Source organism: Scyliorhinus torazame, chromosome 9, assembly GCF_047496885.1.
Source record: "Scyliorhinus torazame isolate Kashiwa2021f chromosome 9, sScyTor2.1, whole genome shotgun sequence".
NCBI classification, from domain to species: Eukaryota; Metazoa; Chordata; class Chondrichthyes; order Carcharhiniformes; family Scyliorhinidae; genus Scyliorhinus; species Scyliorhinus torazame.
Window position 1 is genome coordinate 273,647,964 of NC_092715.1, and position 23,751 is coordinate 273,671,714.

Sequence of the window (23,751 nt, forward strand, 5' to 3'; positions counted from 1 at the left end):
TAATTTTATCACAGTCCTCTCCCTGATTTTTATACCCACACCGTCCCTCTCACGAGTGAACACTGACACAAAGTATTCATTTAGAACCCTATCTACATCCTCCGGCTCCACACATTTATGACCCACTGTGGTCCTGAATGGGCCGGACTCTTTCCCTAGTTAACCTTTTACCCTTAATGTACTTCTACAACAACTTGGGATTTTCCTTTATTTTACCTGTCAGTGTCATTCATATCCCTTTTTGCTCTTCCAATTTCCTTTTTAAGTTCCCTTCTGCACTTTCTATACGCCTCGAAGGCTTCTGCTGTTTTGAGCCCTTGACCTCTGCCATAAGCCTGTGTTTTTCTCCTGATCCAATGCTGTACATCCCTCGATATCCAGGGTTTTTCTCCTGGTCCAATGCTGTACATCCCTCGATATCCAGGGTTTTTCTCCTGATCCAATGCTGTACATCCCTCGATATCCAGGGTTTTTCTCCTGATCCAATGCTGTACATCCCTCGATATCCAGGGTTTTTCTCCTGATCCAATGCTGTACATCCCTCGATATCCAGGGTTTTTCTCCTGATCCAATGCTGTACATCCCTCGATATCCAGGGTTTTTCTCCTGATCCAATGCTGTACATCCCTCGATATCCAGGGTTTTTCTCCTGATCCAATGCAGTACATCCCTCGATATCCAGGGTTTTTCTCCTGATCCAATGCTGTACATCCCTCGATATCCAGGGTTTTTCTCCTGATCCAATGCTGTACATCCCTCGATATCCAGGGTTTTTCTCCTGATCCAATGCTGTACATCTCTCGATATCCAGGGTTTTTCTCCTGATCCAATGCTGTACATCCCTCGATATCCAGGGTTCACTGGTTTGTTGGCCCCGCCCTGTTTCTTGATCAGAACATGTCGGCCCTGCACTCGCCCTATTTCCTGCTGGAATACGCCCCACTGTTCTGTCACAGATTTACCTAAAAGAGTCTTCTCCCAGTCTCCTCTGGCCATGTATCTCATAGACGGCCTACAGTGAAGAAGGAGGCTATTCAGCCCATCGAATATGCACCGACCCTCTGACAGAGCCACCTAGCTAGGCCCGATCCCTGTCTCCTCACCTAACCTGCACGTTCATGGACATTAAGGGCAATTTAGCACGGCCAATCCACCTAACCTGCACATCTTTGGACTGGGGGAGGAAACCTGAGCACCCGGAGGAAACCCACGCAGACACGGGGAGAACGTGCAGACTCCGCACAGTCACCCAAGGCCGGAATTGGACCCGTGTCCCTGGTGCTGTGGGGCAGCAGTGCTAACTATTGTGCCACCATGTCTCAAATATCTGACCTTAGTCAAGTCGGCCATCTCGCAGTTTAGAATTTTGATCTGAGGCCCATCCTTGTCCTTTTCCACAACAATCTTGAATCTAATGGAGTTATGATCACTGTCTGCAAAATGCTCCCCCACTGATAACTTCAACAACTTGCCCGGCTTTGTTATCGAAAATTAAATTTAGAGCCACTCTTATAAGGCCTTCTACGTACTGGATAAAAAGGTTCTCCTGGACACATTTTAAGAATTGCGCTCCCTCTAAACCTTTTACACTATAACTACTCCAGTAAATATTGGGGAAGTTGACATCTCCACCATTACTGCCCTGTTACTTTTACACGTCTCTGGAATTTGCCTACATATCTGCTCTTGTGATGATGGGTGTGGAAAGATGTGGGTCAGACAGCAGTTAATAAACACTGACATTGTCCTTTCCTAGTTGTAAAGGTCTGTTGTAGCACAATCTGTCATCTTTGACCTACTTTTCCAGCTACAAAATGTTTGAGTTAATAAAATAATTGAGCTATTTGTTAGAGAGAAATTAGTGCTTCCTCCCATTTGCAACTCGGATACTGAAGCAGTACATATATTAGCAACAATATCCAGGCTTGGGCTGATAAGTGGCAAGTAACCTTTCCATCACACAAATACGAGGCAAAGACCATCTCCAACTAGAGAGAATCTAACCACATTGTAAGGATCCTTCTGTTTAAACCTGATTTTCCCTGTGTAATCCCTTTATTTTCTGTTATAACGTCTGTATCCGGGCTCTTCCCGAAACCCCCCCCCCCCGGCAAGATGTGCTGTTGATCTGGACTCTGGAAACCACCGGTGAGATGTTCTGCTTGGTCTGGACTTAGTAATGACATATTTTGATGGACTTGGCGGGCAGCCAGTGAACTGTTTTAAATTCTCTGATCTTACCTAACACTCAATGTTGATTCGGGCTGTCTGTTCCAGAATGTTCTGCAGACGAGCAGACTTCATTCTGGGGGAAGTTTCGTTTTGGACAGAGCTGAAGAAGGCTTTTGAGTTTGGGGAGTAAATCTCCCTCTCTGCAGTCAGATTGACCTGCAAGGAAGTTCAGTCCAGCACCAGCTGTAGGCAGGCCAGTGGTTTAAAGAACCCTTTTAAAATCTCAGGTGGGGAACTCTGTACTTATCGTGGAAAGGCTGTTAACATTCTGGGGAAGGTGGCAACAAATGATAATTACTTAGACCTGGAGCTGTTCTTCTGGTTGAAGGCTCAGGTTAATAAAAGTGAAAGTGACTCCCCAGAGGAAGTCCTACAGCCTGAGAGTTCTGATTTGATGCACATGCCAGAAGATCCAAGCCAGCTGGTGGTTTGAACACTCCGCTTCTTGGGAAGATAGCCAACTACAATTACTTTTGATAGCAGCAACAAGGATACTCCTCTCTCTTTCTTCCATTTTAATGCTCAAGGACACCAAGGTCTTGCTAAGTATCTACCTCTCTCAATTTATACCCATTCGAATAATAACCTGCCTTCCTATTTTTGCTACCGAAGTGGTAATCTCACATTTATCCACTTCATACTGCATCTGCTATGCATGTACCAACTCACTCAGCCTGTCCAAATCCCGCTGAAGCATCTCTGTATCCTCCTCATAGCTCACCCTCCCACCCAACTTTGTAACATCTGCAAATGTGGAGATAATACATTTAGTTCCCTCGTCCAAATCATTAACATCTAATGTGAACAGTTGGGGTCCTAGCACCGATACCCCACTAGTCACTGCCTGCCAATCAGAAAAAGACCCATTTATTCCAACATTTTGCTTCTGTCTGCTAACCAGCTTTCTATCCATCTCACGATACTATCCACAATCCCATGTGCTTTAAATTTACATATTATTCTGCTATGTAAGGCCTTATCAAAAGCCTTCTGAAAGTCTAAATAAACAACATCCACTGGCTCTCCCTGGAAAACTCTATTAATTACATCTTCAAAGAATTCTAGTAGATTTGTAAAGCATGATTTCCCTTTTGTAAATCCATGCTGATTTTGTCTGATTATACCACTGCTTTCCAAATGCTATGCTATAAAATCCTTGATAATAGACTCAAGCAACTTCCCTACTACTGACGGGCTCACTGGTCTATAGCTCCCTGTTTTCTATCTACCTCCTTTTTTGAAAATAGCAGAGTTATCTACCCTCCAACCTGTGGAAACAATTCCAGAGCCCACAGAATTTTTGAATATATTTAGACAGACTATTCATAGTGCCCCAGAGTTAGAATGAGTGAATTATTCAGGCTTTGGAGAGCCAGAAGGCGATTTATTCTCGCCAAGATTCCTAACCTCCAACCTGCTCTTGTAGCCATAGTATTTATATGGCTGGTCCAGTTCATTTTCTGGTCAATGGTAGCCCCCAGGATGTTGATAGTGGGGGATTCAGGGATAATAATGACTTGAAATATCAATAGGAGCTCATTACATTCTCCTGCTTTTTGTGGAATTCTGATAACAGAACCTCCCAAGCGTTGGGAGTGTAACGTTTTAATACTTAACTTTATTTCAACCTTATTGATTTCAATCTTATTAAATAATTACAATATTTATACTTTTAATTTGGTGAAAATATTGCATTTTGAGCTTGTTTTCAGCCAAAGATCGGTATTTGATGACATGGCTGAAACGCCACAACGGAGATTTGGGAAAACAGAAATGTAACAAAAAAGTCAAAATATAACATCCCTCCAAAAATGTGACTATTGTAAAAAAAAATAAGGAAACTGGGATTAAAGAATCAAAATATACAGAAGAAAAACTGTTTGAAATACTTCAGTATTTATTATAATTTAATAAGAAGAATAAAATTATAGTAACATCCGCTACTTGGAAAGAACCCTTAATCAGTGAAAATAGTGAAGAATTCTCGAAGCATTACAGAGAATATTTATTGTTCTGTTAAATGTTGAAATGGGTTCCATTATTGCGACAATTTTAGTTCCTTTGTCTTTGTGTTAGATTACAAGTGGTTGGTTGGGGAGCTCATTCCATGTTCAGCACCATGTGGGAATAAAGGTTTGCAGTTTCCAAAGCTGAAGTGTCTGCGGGACAACAGTATTGAGGTTGACAAGTCTCACTGCAAGAGGGAACCTCAGCCAGATATAGATACAGTTCCTTGTAATATAAGGGATTGTTCACCACGGTGAGTAAACAGCCAAAATATCTGAGGATTATGAAAATGCTTCTCCTGATAGCAGCTACATTTAATTATCTGGATAACTTTGGAAAATAATCAATAAACTGGTATTGAAACATGTAATTGGTCCATCTGCTGGAATATAATGTAGGATTTGAATTATTTTATGGAGTGAATTTTGAGTGAAACGTATTCCTAGCGTTCCCCCCCCCCCCCCCCCCCCCCGCCGCCCCCGCCCCCCAACCTCATAGAAAAGGTCTGTCCAGCAACAAGAATAAACGATCTGAACAAGGAATTGTGGAACTTCCACCCCTGAGGACATAGAAGCCCTGCCCTCAAGCACGGCCAGCCAGTTGTCTCAGCAGCGCTAGAACGAAGTAGTGGCCAATGATGGAACTACAAGGAGTTCCAAAGAGAAGGAACATAAAAGGTGAACTTGAAAATGAATGAAATGAAAATCGCTTATTGTCACAAGTAGGCTTCAAATGAAGTTACTGTGAAAAGCCCCTAGTCGCCACATTCCGGCGCCTGTTCGGGGAGGCTGTTACGGGAATCGAACCGTGATGCTGGCCTGCCTTGGTCTGCTTTCAAAGCCAGCGATCTAGCCCTGTGCTAATCAGCCCCTCTTACAAGTAAACCCACGGTTTTTGAGTCAGGGAGGAATTGGGGAGTGAGGGAGGGAGTTTGGGGTCGTGGTTTTGGAGGCTGGTGGGAAATGTAGAAAGGTGGCATCATGGTGGAGAGGTGCCCCCGATGGACACAGAAAGTAACCCCCTCCTCCTCCCCTTCCTTCAAGTCCTTTCGCCCCAAATACAAAAGCAGTGACTGCATGAATAACTGCAAAGCTTCAGTATTTGCCGAGATTGGAAGGATAAACATGTGGTAGCGTAACCCCTTTAAGGGGGCTGGCTCCATTGAGTACGAAACTGGCTTTGGGCCAATCACGTGGAAGTGCATGACCCCAGCCAATGGGGAATTTGTGCGGGAGCCTGGGAGGGGAATCCCGGGCTGTGTGCACCAGGGAGCTGAGTGTTAAGACCTGTTTGTATCGTGTTCTGTTACATAGCTGCCTTTCCCTTTCACCAATAAACCCCTTTGTTAACTACAGGAATCCTCCAGTGTCTGTCTCAAACCATCACAAAACCAAAGAAGAATCTGTATTAAACAGTTTGGAGCAAATGTTAATTGAGGCACTCCTCTGCAGTGTTTGCCTCAGCCAAGTCTCTGGGTTTGCTGTCAATTTGAGGGTTAAATCAGGTGAATTTTCAGAATTAACGTAACATGTGGGAATTTTCAGGTAGCTTGCGATCAAATGCTACCTGTTAAGTGCATTCAGTTACATCACAGCTTCAGTTGTAGAAAATTAATATTTCACATTCTACATCAAAGTAATCAAATATATCCCCAGATCATTGGAGAATGATGACTGTGTAATGTAGAGAATAACCTGCCATGATTTATTATCTAGGCTGTACCCCAGCTGGGGTCAGTACCATTGGGAAGAAGTGGGGGGGGGGGGGAATGGAGATGAAGCAATAGGGGCAGTCAGTGTTAGCTCAGTAGCTGAGGGCAGCAGGGTGGATCAGTGGTTAGCACTGCTGCCTCACGGCGCCGAGGTCCCAGGTTCGATCCCGGCTCTGGGTCACTGTCCGTGTGGAGTTTGCACATTCTCCCCGTGTTTGCGTGGGTCTCACCCTCACAACTCAAAGATGTGCAGGGCAGGTGGATTGGCCACGCTAAATTGCCCCTTAATTGGGAAAAATGAATTGGGTACTTTAAATTTATTTTTTTTAAAAGCTCAGTAGCTGCAAAGTGGTGAGTTCAGATCCAAGTACAAACTCCGTCCAGGTAATTTGCTTCAGTTAGGCTCCTTGATAAGTTCTCACATTCGACAAGGCAGCTGAATTTGGGGTGAATGATTAATTCTGCTGGCTGATGGACATGTGTAAAACGGTACAAGGGGGGATGGAAAAGGGTTAGTAGCAAGGCAGGGATGTTACATCTGGTGAAAAGTTACCTCTTGCTCTTGCCTTCTGTAGGTGGATTGTGGGCAGTTGGTCCCGTTGCCCCCAGCACTGTGGGAGAGGGATACAGAGACGCCGGGTCAGTTGTCAGAAGGTAACAGCAGCAGGAATACTTCTGGATTTGTCACCTGGCTTCTGTGCTCAGTCAGGAAAGAAACCAGCGGATTCCCAGGCCTGTGACAGGAAGTCATGTTCAGTTTGGTCCACATCAAATTGGGGGCAGGTTTGTACCAACTGGCAAAAATAATGTTAACAGTGATGTCGATGGTCCGGTGGAAATAGTGTTCATTCATTTTATATCAAACTTGTTCTGAAAATATGAAATGTTTATCATCAGTGCTTGTTTATTGAGTCATTTAATACAGCCTGTAGCTTGTGTGAGGTCACTGTCACCATGTTCGAAACTCTGGGACTGCAACAAATGTTGAGAAAGTCAGAGAGTGGATGAGACCAGATGGAAATGGGAGGAACAACTGGGGACAGAAGTGGGGTGGGGACTCTGGAGCGAAGCACTGAGCAGGGGGGTGAAAAAGGCATATATGGGACACTTGCCTTTATCAATCGTGGCATAGATTACAAAAGCAGGGAGGTCATGTTGGAGTTGTATAGAACTTTGGTGAGACCACAGCTGGAGCACTGTGTGCAGTTCTGGTCGCCACATTATAGGAAGGATGTGATTGCAGTGGAGGGGGTGCAGAGGAGATTCACCAGGATGTCGCCTGGGATGGAACATTTACGTTATGAAGAGAGGTTGGATAGGCTTGGGTTGTTTTCACTGGAGCAGAGAGGACTGAGGGGTGACCTGATCAAGGTGGACAAGATTATGAGGGACATGGACAGTGTGGATAGGGAGCAGCTGTTCCCTTGAGTTGAAGGGTCAGTTACGAGGGGGCACAAGTTCAAGGTGAGGAGCAGGAGGTTGAAGGGAGATTTGAGGATTTGATGGAGTGCTGATTGGAACAGAGTGCATCTGAGTTTAGGTGAGTGACTGAGTTCGGGTGAGTGGCGAGAGAGGGCTGTGTTTTTGTTGGTGTTCGGGTTTATCGTTGAGGTTCTATAAAAAAACTTTTTAAATTAATTAACTAGTTGAATATGGCTGGACAGGTGATGTTTTGTTGCTGTATGATGATGGAACTGGCGGATCCCATTGAGACCGTCAGTGACCACATCTGCAGCAAGTGTTGGCTGCTCAAGGAACTTCAGCTCAGAATTGATGAGCTGGAGACCGAGCTGCACACACTGCGGCACATCAGGGAGGGGGAAAATTACCTGGACGCTTTGTTTCAGGAGGCAGTCACACCCGGTAGAATAAGTACTGGTAATTCGGTCAGTGGTCAGGGACAGAGTGGTGTGACTGCAAGGGAGGCAGGTAGGGGGATCCTGAGTTTAGGAGTTGAGGAGCCTCAGCCCTTGACCTTGTCCAACAGGTATGAGGTACTTGCTCCCTGTGTGGATGAGGAAGAGGGCTGTAGGGAGGATGTGTTGACTGACCACTGCACCGTGGTACAGGAAGCCATTCAAGAGGGGGGAGCAAAAAGACAAGTGGTAGTTGTAGGGGATTCTATAATTAGGGGGATTGATGGCATCCTTTGTAAGCCAGATCGAGAGTCCCGCATGGTATGTTGCCTGCCCGGTGCCAGGGTGAGGGACATCTCTGATCGGCTTGAAAGGATTTTGGAGCGGGAGGGGGAGGATCCAGTTGTTGTGGTCCACGTTGGGACTAACAACATAGGTAAGACTAGGAAAGAGGACCTGTTTGGGGATTATCAAACACTAGGGACTAAATTAAAGAACAGGTCCTCCAGGGTTATAATCTCTGGATTACGACCCGAGCCACCTACTAATTGGCATAGGGTTGAGAAAATTAGGGAAGTTAACACGTGGCTAAAGGAGTGGTGCGGGAAAGAGGGATTCCATTTCATGGGGCATTGGCATCAGTACTGGGGCAGGAGGGACCTGTACCGTTGGGACGGTCTTCACCTGAACCATTCTGGGACCAGTGTTCTAGCGAATAGGATAAATAGGTTGGTCACAAGGACTTTAAACTAGCAAGTTGGGGGGAAGGGAAGGGTAAAGCTATGGACAGTATAATGGTTAATGGAGATCAAGGCAGCAGGTTACGTGACAGGTTATTATGTAGAGATATGGGTTCAAAGACAAGGAAAATTAGGAGAAAGGGTAAGAGGAAAAATAATTTGTGAAAAGTTACTGATCAAGGTGTTAGGATTCATAACAAAGACATAAAAAACAGCATAAGTGTACTTTACCTGAATGCTCGTAGTATACGGAATAAGGTGAATGAGTTGATGGTGCAAATCATCGTGAATGACTATGATTTAGTGGCCATTACTGAAACATGGTTAAAAGATGGTCACGACTGGGAGTTAAATATCCAAGGGTATCAGACTATACGAAAGGATAGAATGGACGGTAAGGGCGGTGGTGTAGCTTTGTTGTTTAAGGATGGCATCCGGGCAATAGTAAGGGATGATATTGGTGCTATGGAGGACAAGGTTGAATCAATTTGGGTGGAAATCAGGAATAGTAAGGCGAAAAGGTCACTGATAGGAGTAGTCTTTCTGCCACCAAATAGTAACAGGATGGTAGGGCAGGCAATAAGCAAAGAAATAACGGATGCATGTAGAAATGGTACAGCGGTTATCATGGGAGATTTTAATCTGCATATCGATTGGTTTAACCAGGTTGGTAAAGGCAGCCTTGAGGAGGAGTTTATAGAATGTGTCCGGGATAATTTCCTCAAACAGTATGTAATGGAACCTACAAGGGAACAAGCGGTCCTAGATCTGGTCCTGTGTAATGAAGCAGGATTTATTAATGATCTCATAGTTCGGGATCCTCTTGGAAGGAGCAACCACAATATGGTGGAATTTAAAATACAGATGGAGAATGACAAGGTAAAATCAAACACTAGTGTTTTGTGCTTAAACAAAGGCGATTACAATGGGATGAGAGAAGAACGAGCTAAGGTAGACTGGGAGCAAAGACTTCATGGTGAAGCAGTTGAGGAATAGTGGAGAACCTTCCGAGCGATCTTTCACAGTGTTCAGGAAAGGTTCATACCGACAAAAAAGAAAGACGGTAGAAAGGGGAAAAATCGACCGTGGATATCTAAGGAGGTGAGGGAGAGTATCAAATTGAAGGAAAAAACATACAAAGTGGCAAAAATTAGTGGGAGACTAGAGGACTGGGAAGTCTTTAGGGGACAACAGAAAGCTACTAAAAAAGCTATAAAGAAGAGTAAGGTAGACTATGAAAGTAAACTTGCTCAGAAGATAAAAGCAGATAGTAAAAGCTTCTACAAATATATAAGACAAAAAAGAGTGGCTAAGGTAAATATTGGTCCTTTGGAAGATGAGAAGGGAGATTTAATAATAGGAGACGGGGAAATGGCTGAGGAGCTGAACAGGTTTTTTGGGTCAGTCTTCACAGTGGAAGACACAAATAACATGCCAGTGACTGATGGAAATAAAAATATGATAGGTGAGGACCTTGAGATGATTGTAATCACTAAGGAGGCAGTATTGGGCAAGCTAATGGGGCTAAAGGTAGACAAGTCTCCTGGCCCTGATGGGATGCATCCCAGAGTGTTAAAAGAGATGGCTAGGGAAATTGTAAATGCACTAGTGATAATTTATCAAAATTCACTAGACTCTGGGGTGGTCCCAGAGGATTGGAAAGTAGCAAACGTGACACCACTGTTTAAAAAAAGAGGTTGGCAGAAAGCGGGTAATTATAGGCCGGTAAGCTTAACTTCGGTTGTTGGGAAAATGCTGGAATCTATCATTAAGGAGAAAATAGCGGGGCACCTGGAGGGAAATTGGCCCATTGGGCAGGCGCAGCATGGGTTCACAAAGGGTAGATCGTGTCTGACTAATTTGGTAGAATTGTTTGAGGACATTACCAGTGCAGTAGATAACGGGGAGCCAATGGATGTAGTATATCTGGATTTCCAGAAAGCTTTTGACAAGGTGCCACACAAAAGGTTGCTGCATAAACTAAAGATGTATGGCATTGAGGGTAAAGTGGTAGCATGGGTAGAGGATTGGTTAACTAACAGAAAGCAGAGAGTGGGGATAAATGGGTGTTTCTCTGGTTGGCAACCTGTAACTAGTGGGGTCCCTCAAGGATCAGTGTTGGGCCCGCAGTTGATCACAATTTACACAGATGATTTGGAGTTGGGGACCAAGTGCAATGTTGCAAAGTTTGCAGACGACACTAAGATGAGTGGTAAAGCAAAAAGTGCAGAGGATACCGGAAGTCTGCAGAAGGATTTGGATAGGTTAAGTGAATGGGCTAGGGTCTGGCAGATGGAATTCAATGTTGCCAAGTGTGAGGCTATCCATTTTGGGAGGAATAACAGCAGAATGGGTTATTATTTAAACGGTAAGATGTTAAAACATGCTGCTGTGCAGAGGGACCTGGCTGTGCTGGTGCACGAGTCGCAAAAAGTTGGTGTGCAGGTGCAACAGGTGATTAAGAAGGCTAATCGAGTTTTGTCTTTCATTGCTAAAGGGATGGAGTTCAAGACTAGGGAGCTTATGCTGCAATTGTATAAGGTGTTGGTGAGGCCGCATCTGGAGTATTGTGTTCAGTTTTGGTCTCCTTACCTGAGAAAGGACATATTGGCACTGGAGGGAGTGCAGAGGAGATTCACTAAGTTGATCCCAGAGTTGAGGGGATTAGATTATGTCGAGAGGTTGAGTAGACTGGGACTGTACTCATTGGAGTTTAGAAGAATGCGGGGGGGATCTTATTGAAACATATAAAATTATGAAGGGAATAGATAGGATAGATGCGGGCAGGTTGTTTCCACTGGTGGGTGAAAGCAGAACTAGGGGGCATAGCCTCAAAATAAGGGGAAGTAGATTTAGGACCGAGTTTAGGTGGAACTTCTTCACCCAAAGGGTTGTGAATCTCTGGAATTCCTTGCCCAGTGAAGCAGTTGAGGCTCCTTCTTTAAACGTTTTTAAGAAAAAGATAGATACCTTTCTAAAGAATAGAGGGATTCGGGGACATGGTGTACGAGCCGGAAAGTGGAGCTGAGTCCACAAAGATCAGCCATGATCTCATTGAATGGCGGAGCAGGCTCGAGGGGCCAGATGGCCGACTCCTGCTCCTAGTTCTTATGTTCTTATGTTCTTATGTATCCAGAGGGTGGTAGGGGTCTGGAACGCACGGCCTGGGAGGGGGGTAGAGACGGGTTGCTTCACATCCTTTTAAAAAGTATCTGGATGAATACTTGGCACATCAGAACATTCAAGGCTATGGGCCAAATGTTGGCCAATGGGATTAGGTGGACAGGTCAGGACCTTTTGAGCATCGGTGCAGACTCGATGGGCCGAATGGCCTCTTCTACACTGTATTATTCGGTGACCGAGAGCTAGTTTATTTGCATAATAGCTGTTGTAGTAAATAATCAAGCTGCACAGTTAAAATAGCTCTGGGCTTTCTTTAACCTGAGGAAGGAGCAGCGCTCCGAAAGCTCGTGATTCAAAACAAACCTGTTGGACTTCAACCTGGTGGTGTAAGACTTCTTATTTTTTTAGGGTTTTAGCAATTAACATTTAATATTAATCTCGCCACGTTGAAGGATTAGACGTCCAGCTAAGTGACCTGATCTCCTGACCCACAATAGGGGCTTCAAATGACAAACACTGTGCTTCTCTTTCGGAGATAGTTTTAACTCTCTCAGAAAGTTAATAAAATTATCTGCTTCCTAATCCTGAATTCCAGATAGCCTGCTCATTTATAAATTGAAAGCCTAGAGTAGAAACAAATCCAGATTTAACCAGTTCTTTGCAGCAAATAAAACACAGGTAAAAAGTGGAATGATGTAAGGACAAAGTGTTGTTTAAGCGATCAGGGCAGTTAGAGCCCAAGGCAGTAAAAGGAGCGAGATAGAAGAAATTCACGCACCTATGAACTGGATCATTCTGCAGGCAGCGGTATTAAATTAGGAAATATTATTTATTCACATCAGCCCATCAGAAATAGGAGTTCCTGAGGTCAGGGAACTTAGTTCAGGGCAGTGATCATGTTTGGCTCACAGCCTGATATCTGGGTGCTTCGAGGAAGCTAATACACTCAACCATAGCTTTGGTTGTCACTAAACCATTGACCTTTCAGTAGCTCTTTGATATTAACCTGCAGCTCCTGTTAGACTGCATGATGGCTCTGTAGCTGCGAATGGACTCACTTTGGAGCATCTGCGATGCTGAGGAGGTCGTGGATAGCACGTTCAGTGAGTTGGGCACACCGCAGATTAGGCTTGGTGAGGGAGACAGGGAATGGGCGACCAAAAGGCAGAGAAAGAGCAGGAAGGCAGTGCAGGTGTCCCCTGCGATCATCTCCCTCCAAAACAGGTATACCGTTTTGGATTCTATTGGGGGAGATGACTCACCGGGGAAGGCAGAGTAGCCAAGCTCATGGCACCGTGGCTGGCTCTGCTGCACAGAAGGGCGTAAAAAAGACTGGCAGGGCTATAGTCATAGGGGATTCAATCGGAAGGCGAAAACGAGACTCCCGAATGGTATGTTGCCTCCCGGGTGCACGGGTCAGGGATGTCTCAGATCGGCTGCAGGACATACTGAAGGGGGAGGGTGAACAGCCAGTTGTCGTGGTGCATATAGGTACCAACGATATAGGTAAAAAACGGGATGAGCTCCTACAATCAGAATTTAGGGAGTTAGGAGATAAGTTAAAAAGTAGGACCTCAAAGGTAGTCATCTCAGGATTGCTACCAGTGCCACGAGACAGTCAGAGTAGAAATTCAAGAATAGTCAGAATGAATACGTGGCTTGAGAGGTGGAGCAGGAGGGAGGGGTTCAGATTTTTGGGACATTGGAACCGGTTCTGGGGGTGGTGGGACCATTACAAATGGTATGGTCGACACCTGGGCAGGACTGGAACCAATGTCCTAGGGGGTGCTTTTGCTAACACTATTGGGGAGGTTTTAAACTAATGTGGCAGGGGGGTGGGAACCAGATTAGGAAGTTAGAGGTCAGTAAAGAGGCAGCAACTAAATCCAATAAGGTACTAGATAATAAACTCAATGTGACTAAGTGGAAGCGTAGACAGGCAAGAGATGATGAACGCAAAGGGACAGGTGGTCTGAGGTGCATTTGTTCCAATGCGAGAAGTGCAGCAGGTAAGGCAGATGAAATTAGGGCTTGGATTAGTACCTGGAAATATGATGTTATTGGTATTACTGAGACTTGGTTGAGGGAAGGACAAGACTGGCAACTAAATATCCCAGGGTATTGATGCTTCAGGAGGGATAGAGAGGGAGGTAAAAGGGGTGGAGGAGTTGCATTACTGGTCAGAGATGATACCACAGCTGTGATTAAGGAGGGCATGATGGAGGATTCGAGCACTGAGGCAATATGGGTAGAGCTAAGAAATAGGAAGGGTGCAGTAACATTGTTGGGACTTTACTACAGGCTTCCCAAAAGCCAGCGTGAAGTAGAGGTACAAATATGTAGACAGATTATAGAAAAATGGAGGAGCAATAGGGTGGTCGTGATGGGAGATTTTAACTTCCCCAACATTGAATGGGACTCATGTAGTGTTGGAGGCGTTGATGGAGCAGAATTTGTAAGGAGCATCCAGGAGAGTTTTTTAGAGCAGTATGTAAATAGTCCAACTTGGAAAGGGGCCATACTGGACCTGGTATTGGGGAATGATCCCGGCCAGGTGGTTGAAGTTTCAGTCGGTGACTACTTTGGGAATAGCGATCACAATTCCATAAGTTTTAGAATACTCATGGACAAAGATGAGAGTGGTCCTAAAGGAAGAGTGCTAAATTGGGGAAAGGCCAAGTATAACAAAATTCGGCAGGAGCTAGGGAATGTGGATTGGGAGCAGCTGTTTAAGGGTAAATCCACATTTGAAATGTGGCAGTCTTTTAAGGAAAGGTTGATTAGAGTGCAGGACAGACATGTCCCTGTGAAAATGAGGGATAGAAATGGCAAGATTAGGGAACCATGGATGACGGGTGGAATTGTGAGACTAGTTAAGAGAAAAAAGGAAGCATACATAAGATCTAGGCGACTTAAAACTGATGAAGCTTTGGAGGAATATCGGGAAAGTAGGACAAATCTCAAACGCGCAATAAAGGGGGCTAAAACGGGTCACGAAATATCTTTGGCTAACAGGTTTAAGGAAAATCACAAAGCCTTTTATTCGTATATAAGGAGCAAGAGGGTAACTAGAGAAAGGATTGGCCCACTCAAAGACAAAAGAGGGAATTTATGCGTGGAGTCAGAGGAAATGGGTGAGATTCTTAATGAGTACTTTGCATCGGTATTCACCAAGGAGAGGGACATGACGGATGTTGAGGCTAGGGATGGATGTTTAAATACTCTAGGTCAAAACGGCAGAAGGAAGGGGGAAGTTTTGGGTATTCTAAAAGGCATTAAGGTCGACAAGTCCCCAGGTCCGGATTGGACCTATCCCAGGTTACTGAGGGAAGCGAGGGACGAAATAGCTGGGGCCTTAACAGATATCTTTGCAGCATCCTTGAGCACGGGTGAAGTCACGGAGCACTGGAGAATTGCTAATGTTGTCCCTTTGTTTAAGAAGGGTAGCAGGGATAATCCAAGGAATTATAGACCTGTGAGCTTGACGTCAGTGGTAGGCAAACTGTTGGAGAAGATACTGAGGGATAGGATCTATTCACATTTGGAAGAAAATAGACTTATCAGTGATAGGCAGCATGGTTTTGTGCAGGGAAGGTCATGTCTTACAAACCTAATAGAATTCTTTGAGGAAGTGACAAAGTTAATTGATGAGGGAAGGGCTGTAGATGTCATATACATGGACTTCAGTAAGGCGTTTGATAAAGTTTCCCATGGCAGCGATGGAAAAAATGAAGTCGTATGGGGTTCAGGGTGTACTAGCTAGATGGATAAAGAACTGGCTGGGCAACAGGAGACAGAGAGTAGTGGTGGAAGGGAGTGTCTCAAAATGGAGAACGGTGACTAGTGGTGTTCCACAGGGATCCGTGCTCGGACCACTGTTGTTTGTGATGTACATAAATGATCTGGACGAAGGTATAGGTGGTCTGATTAGCAAGTTTGCAGATGATACTAAGATTGGTGGAGTTGCAGATAGCGAGGAGGACTGTAAGAGAATACAGCAAAATATAGATAGACTGGAGAGTTGGGCAGAGTTCAATCCAGGCAGATGGAGTTCAATCCAGGCAAATGCGAGGTGATGCATTTTAGAAGATCTAATTCAAGAGTGGACTATACTGTCAATGGAAGAGTCCTGGGGAAAATTGATGTACAGAGAGATCTGGGAGTTCAGGTCCATTGTACCCTGAAGGTGGCAACGCAGGTCGATAGAGTGGTCAAGAAGGCATACAGCATGCTTGCCTTCATCGGACGGGGTATTGAGTACAAGAGTCGGCAGGTCATGTTACAGTTGTATAGGACTTTGGTTAGGTCACATTTGGAATACTGCGTGCAGTTCTGGTCGCCACATTACCAGAAGGATATGGATGTTTTAGAGAGGGTGCAGAGGAGGTTCACCAGGATGTTGCCTGGTATGGAGGGTGCTAGCTATGAAGAAAGGTTGAGTAGATTAGGATTGTTTTCGTTGGAAAGATGGAGGTTGAGGGGGGACCTGATTGAGGTCTACAAAATTATGAGAGGTATGGACAGGGTGGATAGCAACAAGCTTTTTCCAAGATTGGGGGTGTCAATTACAAGGGGTCACGATTTCAAGGTGAGAGGGGGAAAGTTTAAGGGAGATGTGCGTGGAAAGTTTTTTACGCAGAGGGTGGTGGGTGCCTGGAACGCTTTACCAGTGGAGGTGGTAGAGGCGGGCACGATAGCATCATTTAAGATGCATCTAGACAGACATATGAACGGGCGGGGAACAGAGGGAAGTAGATCCTTGGAAAATAGAAGACAGGTTTAGATAAAGGATCTGGATCGGCGCAGGCTGGGAGGGCCGAAGGGCCTGTTCCTGTGCTGTAATTTTCTTTGTTCTTTGTTCTTATTGATGACGATAATGTGGGTTAATGATCTCACACACAGCATACATGAATGGTTTATGAAGTTCGCAGAATTTTACATGATTTTTTTACGTGTAGTTAATCACAGTTAACTAGATGATCCCTCAGTAACCTAGTCAGTGGTTACCAGTGAAATCTAGTTTGCTTGTTTCCCTAAAGAATGGGAGTTCCTATGAGTCCAGCTGCCTGATGTGAATTTTTATATTAACATCGGAAAAGACCCTCGGGCATTTCTGTGAATACCTTTGTGGGGTTATCCTAATACTAATTTAAAGCGAAACTTAAATCCATGTCTCGTTCTACTTTCCCAACTACTTTGATTAAATTACTGTCATATGTAAAAGTAAAGTTGAATTAAATCTGTGCAGATCAAACCGAAATGAAATGGAGCTTAAGGCTGTTGCAAAGTAGTTTAATGTTTAAATTGTGTTAATCTCCTGCTGTTATTATTGTGTTTTCCAATCACATCATTTCATGGGAGAAATGTTCAATGGCTCTGATTCAACAACATAACTTCTGTCTGGAGCCTGGGCCCAGCTTTGACCAGGTTTCTGCTGTTGATAACACACACACACAAACTCACTCATTTCAAAGCAAAATCCCAAATTCCCTCTCAGTAGTTACAGTCTCTGTTTGGGAGACTAAGTGCACCCACTGGTGGAGGATTGCTGTAACTGCGCGCAGCCACTGGCAGTGTCAGCGACGGGCTGTGCACAGGGCAGCAGGCAGCTTGCGCGATTGCCAGCCCTGCTGGCGTCTGATTCGCTGGGGTCGGGATTAATCCTTAGAGCTTGACAAGCTGGAGCAGTTTTTAAGAGCTCCACTCGCGCCACTCTCACATTCCAGCAAGATCATAGCGACGAGAAGAGTTCCATCCTGCTTTCTGGATACTGATACAGACAGCCTGGCGCTGTCGAGGAGAGGAGGGGCCCCCTAACCTGCTCCTCCTAATCAAGCTCGGGATGAGGTGGCAGAGGCCACCAGGGCTGCGGGCGTAACCACGAGGGTCGGCAGGAACTACCAGAAAAAGGTGAATAAGCTGCTCAGGTGTGTAACCAACTCTGTGCCCCCTGCATCACTCCCTCACCCCTAACACCTGCCTCCATGCCAGAGAGACCAACAACGCCCCTCCTGCCCTTTCCCGAACAGCCCACCCTCCACAAACATAGAATCATAGAAGGGTGCAGAAGGAGGCCATTCAGCCCATCGAGTCTGCACCAACCCTCTGAAGGGGCACCCTACCTAGGGTCAGGCCCCACCCTATCCCCATAACCCTGTAACCCCACCTAACCTTTTGGACACAAAGGGGCAATTGGTCATGTCCAAGCGACCTAACCTGCTCTGCTTTAGACATGTATTTCCCTCCTTGGTTAGGAGCCTTGCGCACACATGCCAACAACACCTCCCCCCCCCCCCACCCCCATCAAATCCACGTCCCAGTAATGACCGCCATCGAATAAAAACAGAGTCCCGTTTGGTGAGCTCATTCCCAGTGCTACAAGCTGTGAGAAACACCCTCGCTAAACGCCCCCAAAGCAGGACTCTGTTTATGTTTCATTAAATGTGCCCGTGGCTTTCCTGTGTCCCCAAAGATAAACAGCCCATAACTGCCAGGGGTGGAAGAAAACCCGGGGGAACTGCGGGTCCACATCCCGTTTGAAGAAAGTGCATTTCAAATCGCCGGAGAGGTCGGGGAATCCATTTCAACACCATCCACACAAGTGAGAGGACAATGCAACTCTGACGTCCCGACAACAAGTCAGTCTCCCCTCTCCCACAGACCAGTCCTTTCCAATCTCAACCCTTATCTTTTGTCTTCCAGGATCACCATCAGACCAGGCCGGCCTGACCACGGCTGCGGCCCGCTGCCCACCGCGCCCCTTCACCGAGACCCCCCAGACGCCCGGAGCTCCACTCCGTCATCTCGGCACTGCTTTCACCAACACCGTCCACCATCACAGGGACTATCGCCCTCTGGTGGCCACCCACACACACGATACAGCACATCATGGGGAGGCAGGGACTCCCAAGGGCTCAGGTGGTCGGAGGTCGATCCCAGGGTACAGCTGTCACCAAGACAGATGTTTGGCTTCTGGAAAATATGATCCCAGCACACGTGCAGATGCAGACCTGGATCCAGAATCGACAGGAAGGGGTGTCAGTGACATTCTAGCACCTGCAAGATCAGCTGGAAGAGTCCAATCGTCTTCGGCTGCAGGAGATGGTGTTGGCAATGCGTGGAAGAGTGGCATCCATGATAGCAGGCCTGGGGCAAGATGTTCGAACCATGTGTCAAGGTGTCCAAGACTTGGGGCACACTGTGCTGTCTATGTCTGAGATTCCAGACAGGATGGCACAGCCACAGGTGGACATTGTCCCGGGCACGCGTGGACATCGATGTGGCACTCCAGAGCTTGGCCCAGTCACAAAGATTCGAGGCTGAGGATGTTGGGAGCATTGGCCGGAAGCTGAGGGATCGTGACCGGACACTGAGAGGGATCTGTCTGAGACACCGAGGAACGTGGCTCAGCATGCCGAGATCGAGACTATGGTGAAGACGAGCGTGGGCCTCTAGGACTGGCAGCGCCAGGTGACGTGAGGTCTCTGGAGATCACTCGAACCTCCCTGCAGTCCCACTGAGTAACCTGCGGGCCAGCGGGTACCCCAGGGGAGGTCAAGGTGATGGGGCCCATCCAGGTGCAGGGAAGGTGCTGGAACCCTTCAGCCCATCTGCGTTCCCTCCACCTGATACTAGCACACCTGCTGAGCAGTTGCCAGAACAGGCTGACACACCATCACCCGAAATCCGGCCAGGTTCATCCAGGTCCAGGGCCTTCAGTGGACGCCCGTCAAGGGCATCACAGGGCGGAGGGCGGGACAAGCAGCCCTGTCTGGGGTAACTCCTGGAAGGAGCGGTAGAGCACGAAAGGTCAGAAAGGCAGATTACACATAAGCTGGAACCGTGTGTTAGAGATGAGATAGTAAATGGGAAGGGACACATCATTGTAAATGATCACAATTAAAATCTTTTGGCCACCCATCCATTGTGCCTCTGCCCTCTGTTCCACGGGCATGACGGATGGACTGGTGCTGGGTGATGGCCGGGTGGCTTTGGAGGGGGACGTGGATTGGAGTGGGAGGAGCAGGGACGGGATGGGGAAGAGGAGGGACAGGGTGCGGAACTGCTGGTGGCCTGATCTGTGAGTTGGTAAATCAGCAGGTGATGAGATTGTCTCACATGCGATGGCCGTGGATCAGATGTTAGCCAGCCCTGCCCTGCCCTGCCAGCCCAGGCTCTCGGCTGTGTTCTTCCTGGACACCATCCACATCCTCCTCAGGTGAGGCCTGCCGTTCTTCCTCCTCCTCCAGCGTGTCGCCGTGCTGCTGCACGATGTTGTGAAGGATGCAGCAGACTGCCACACTGCTCAAGGCTCTCTGGAGGCTGTACTGCAGAGCGGTCTGGGCACCGGAAGAGCATCTTGCTTGTCTTGATGCACCACTAGACGCTCCTGATTGCTGAGTGAGCTTTCTTGCCTCGGTTTGGGGCCTCTGCACAGGCATTATTAGCCATCACCTCACTTAAGTCTTGGCGCCCAATAGCCAACCCCTCACCCGAGGGAGCACCTTGAAGGTGCCAGGAACCGCCAAGTGCTGCAGGACGAGTGTGTTGTACATGCTGCCTGAGTATCGGGTGCAAACGTGCCGATGTGCAGCTAGTGGTCGCACACCAATTGCACATTCAGGGAGTGGAAGCCCTTCCTATTGATGAAGGGCGCCCCCTGTCGAGCTGGTGCTGGTAGGAAGACATGCGGGACATCGATTGTCCGCTGGACATGTGGCAATCCAGTGATGGTGGAACTTCCTGCTGCTCGGGCATCCTGGTGGGCCTGGTCAGGGTAATGGTGATGTATGTAGGTGCCTGGGTGTATAGGACATCTGAACAGTGAGGATGTAGCAGTGCGCAGATGACTGCAAGATCCCAAATAGGTCCCCGTTCGAGCCCTGGAATAAGCGTTTGTCCACCTCCAAATTCCCATGGTGACAGGTGGGCCACCATCTAGCACAAGAGATGCACAGTCTCCCTGGTCAGCCGGAGTCATCAGTGCCACAGGCAGTCCACAGCTCCTCGAAGGACAGGTGCTGACGGTATTGATTTGGCCAGATGTGCCTCCTCCTTTGCACGTCCTCAGCCTGTTCGATAGACTGCACTGAAGCCTCACCGGCTGGCCCCTGCTCTTCTAGGACAGTCTCCTCTCGTGTAGGGTCCTCCCTGGGCTGGCCCTGGTCAGCGCCGTGCATCGCAATGGCAACAGTGACCAGGTATGTAGTGAGCATAGCTGCCTGTAGTCGGCTATCCATGTCTCTGCGAGGGATGTGTGGGGGGAGCAAGAGAGAATGTCAGCAAGATGAGGATTCTCTTGACCATCCAATACCACCAGGTTACATGGTGACTCTCAGTTGGATTAGGATTTGTTTTATTGTCCCGTGTACCGAGGTACAATGAAGAGTATTGTTCTGCGTACAGTCCAGACAGATCGCTCCAGACATAAAAAAACATAGAACATACGGTAGATACACAATGTGAATACATAGACATCGGGTGAAGCATGCAGGGGTGTAGTACTACTCAGTAGAGAAGATGTGTGAAGAGATCAGTTCAGTCCATAAGAGGATCATTTAGGAGTCTGGTAACAGTGGGGAAGAAGCTGTTTTTGAATCTGTTTGTGTGTGTTCTCAGACTTCTGTATCTCTACCCGATGGAAGAGAATAACCTGGGTGGGAGGGGTCTTTGATTATGCTGCCCAGTTTGCCCAGGCAGCGGGAGGTGTAGGCCGAGCCTGTTGCCAGTTCAAATGGAGGAATCACAACCAATCTCATTGCAGAAAATTGGGCCCCAGACGCTGCAGCACAACCATGACAAGGCAGACTAACTGCTGCCTGGGCGTTACCAGAGCCACTGTGGTCCCCACGATGTGCCGGTATAGGTCAAACAATACCAGCGGCGTGATCCCTGTGCGGGGTTGCTGGAGAGTGTAGTGGTCCACGACGGAGCCGACAGCCCCAGTGTCCATTTACATTATCACTGGGTGGCCATTGACCTGAAACGTGACCCGGATCAATGCCACCTTTGGGGCCTTGACACAGTTACAGCTACATTAAACAGTCCTTATCCGGGGTGCCCACGTTAAAGCCCTGGGGCTGGATTCCCGTCCCCTCCACCTTTCTGCCTCGACCCGTCGGCGGGATTCTCTGTTACGCCAGCCGGTCAATAGGGTTTCTCATTGTGGGGCAGCCCCGCGCCTTCGAGAATCCCACCCCGGTTCCCAGTGATCTCGGCGGCTGTGGTGGACGGCAGCCTCTGTTGGTGGCTCTGACCATCACGAGTTCTCTGACCATATATCTGGCAATGTGGCCAGGTCCCCCCTTCATCCTCGGGGGAGGTAACCACCCGTTAGCGGTAGCTCCCGAGAGTCTGACCCGGCTGCGGAATTGCCTCTGGGACCGCCCTTTCAGAGGAGGTCTGGTCAGACCAGCACTGTCCTGTGATACAGTGAGAGTTTGAAACAAAAGGTGGGCCAAATTATGGATGCCATAGTCCACTGGTTCAGATGTTAAACAAACACCCGTCTTCCTCTCCTTTATTCATTCTAAATTTATATATTGAAACTACAGGTGGTTAACAAATAAATGATTAACTATAATCACTTATTGAGAATTTTGTCTGTTGTACTTATATGTCCAATAGAGGTTTGAGTAATGGCAATAACATTGGATTAAACTGTGGCATAAAATATTCTTTTGAATAGTGCACTAGCCACTGTGTGGGACTGCGGCTGGGGGTTCAACGTCGTCACGTTTTCTGTCAATCACAGAACGGAACCAAGTTACCTTCTCACCAATGCAGCAGTGACATCAGGTACCTGACCTTTCAACTTATAATGAGATCTTGTGGCCGTATTCTAGTGCTGAATTTGTTATTTTATATCATTCAGTAGTAATATGGGGAAACATATGAAATAGGATCAGAAGTGGGCCATTCAGCCCCTCAAACCTGCTTCACCATTCAATATGATCATGGATGATCTGTTTGTGTTGAGTTCCACATTCCCATCTACCCCCAAAAGTCTTCAATTCCATTGCCTAGAATATACCTCTGCCTTAAAAATGTTCAGTGATCCAGTTTCCAGAGAGCTTCAAAATCTCACGGTCGTCTGAGAAAGAAAATCTCCTCGACTCTAATTTTAAAACCGTGCCCCCTGGACTCGCTCACAAGAGGACACATCCAAATAATGTCTATTTTTATGTAATCGTGATGTGGAGATGCCGGCGTTGGACTGGGGTGAGCACAGTAAGAAGTTTTACAACACCAGGTTAAAGTCCAACAGGTTTGTTTCGATGTCACTAGCTTTCGGAGCGCTGCTCCTTCCTCAGGTGAATGAAGAGGTCTGTTCCAGAAACATACATATAGACAGATTCAAAGATGCCAGACAATGCTTGGAATGCGAGCATTAGTAGGTGATTAAATCTTTACAGATACAGAGATGGGGTAACCTGCTAATGGTTGCATTCCAAGCATTGTCTGGCATCTTTGAATCTGTCTATATGTATGTTTCTGGAACATACCTCTTCATTCACCTGAGGAAGGAGCAGCGCTCCGAAAGCTAGTGACATCGAAACAAACCTGTTGGACTTTAACCTGGTGTTGTAAGACTTCTTTATGTAATTGGACAGATTTCTCGAATGTAATGTAACTTTTACCGAATCAGCCAAGACTCCAAATGACCAACGAAATGAAAAATGAAATGAAAATCGCTTATTGTCACGAGTAGGCTTCAAATGAAGTTACTGTGAAAAGCCCCTAGTCGCCACATTCCGGCGCCTGTTCGGGGAGGCTGGTACGGGAATGTTTGGGCAGAGTAAGAATCACACAAAGCTAATGATTTTTATACCACAGATATCATTTATTTCAGACTCAATGTCACATCATTGGAAGCATTTAACGTGATATTAACCTTTTCACATATTTTAAAGAACAAATATTTGTATGCTTCTCTGCCAGTCACACAGATATTTCTTTGGTATTTTCCCTCCTTTGGATTCTCTCCCTCTCAACATTTTCCATTGATGGTCTAGCATGGGACCATCTCACAGGCCTTGAATTTCCAGTTCTGTTTGAAATATGTCCCACACCTGGGATGTTG

The 23,751-nt window shown here is 46.7% G+C and overlaps 1 protein-coding gene across 1 annotated transcript in view; it reads left to right on the forward strand.

Moving 5' to 3' along the window:
- LOC140429922 (ADAMTS-like protein 1) overlaps nucleotides 1-23,751 on the forward strand; it is a 489,170-nt gene that overhangs the window by 456,817 nt on the left and 8,602 nt on the right. The window contains exons 25-27 of the mRNA XM_072517517.1: nucleotides 4,309-4,492; nucleotides 6,526-6,733; nucleotides 22,357-22,466. Coding sequence (XP_072373618.1) covers nucleotides 4,309-4,492; nucleotides 6,526-6,733; nucleotides 22,357-22,466 — 502 coding nt within the window. The remainder of the gene's footprint in view (nucleotides 1-4,308; nucleotides 4,493-6,525; nucleotides 6,734-22,356; nucleotides 22,467-23,751) is intronic.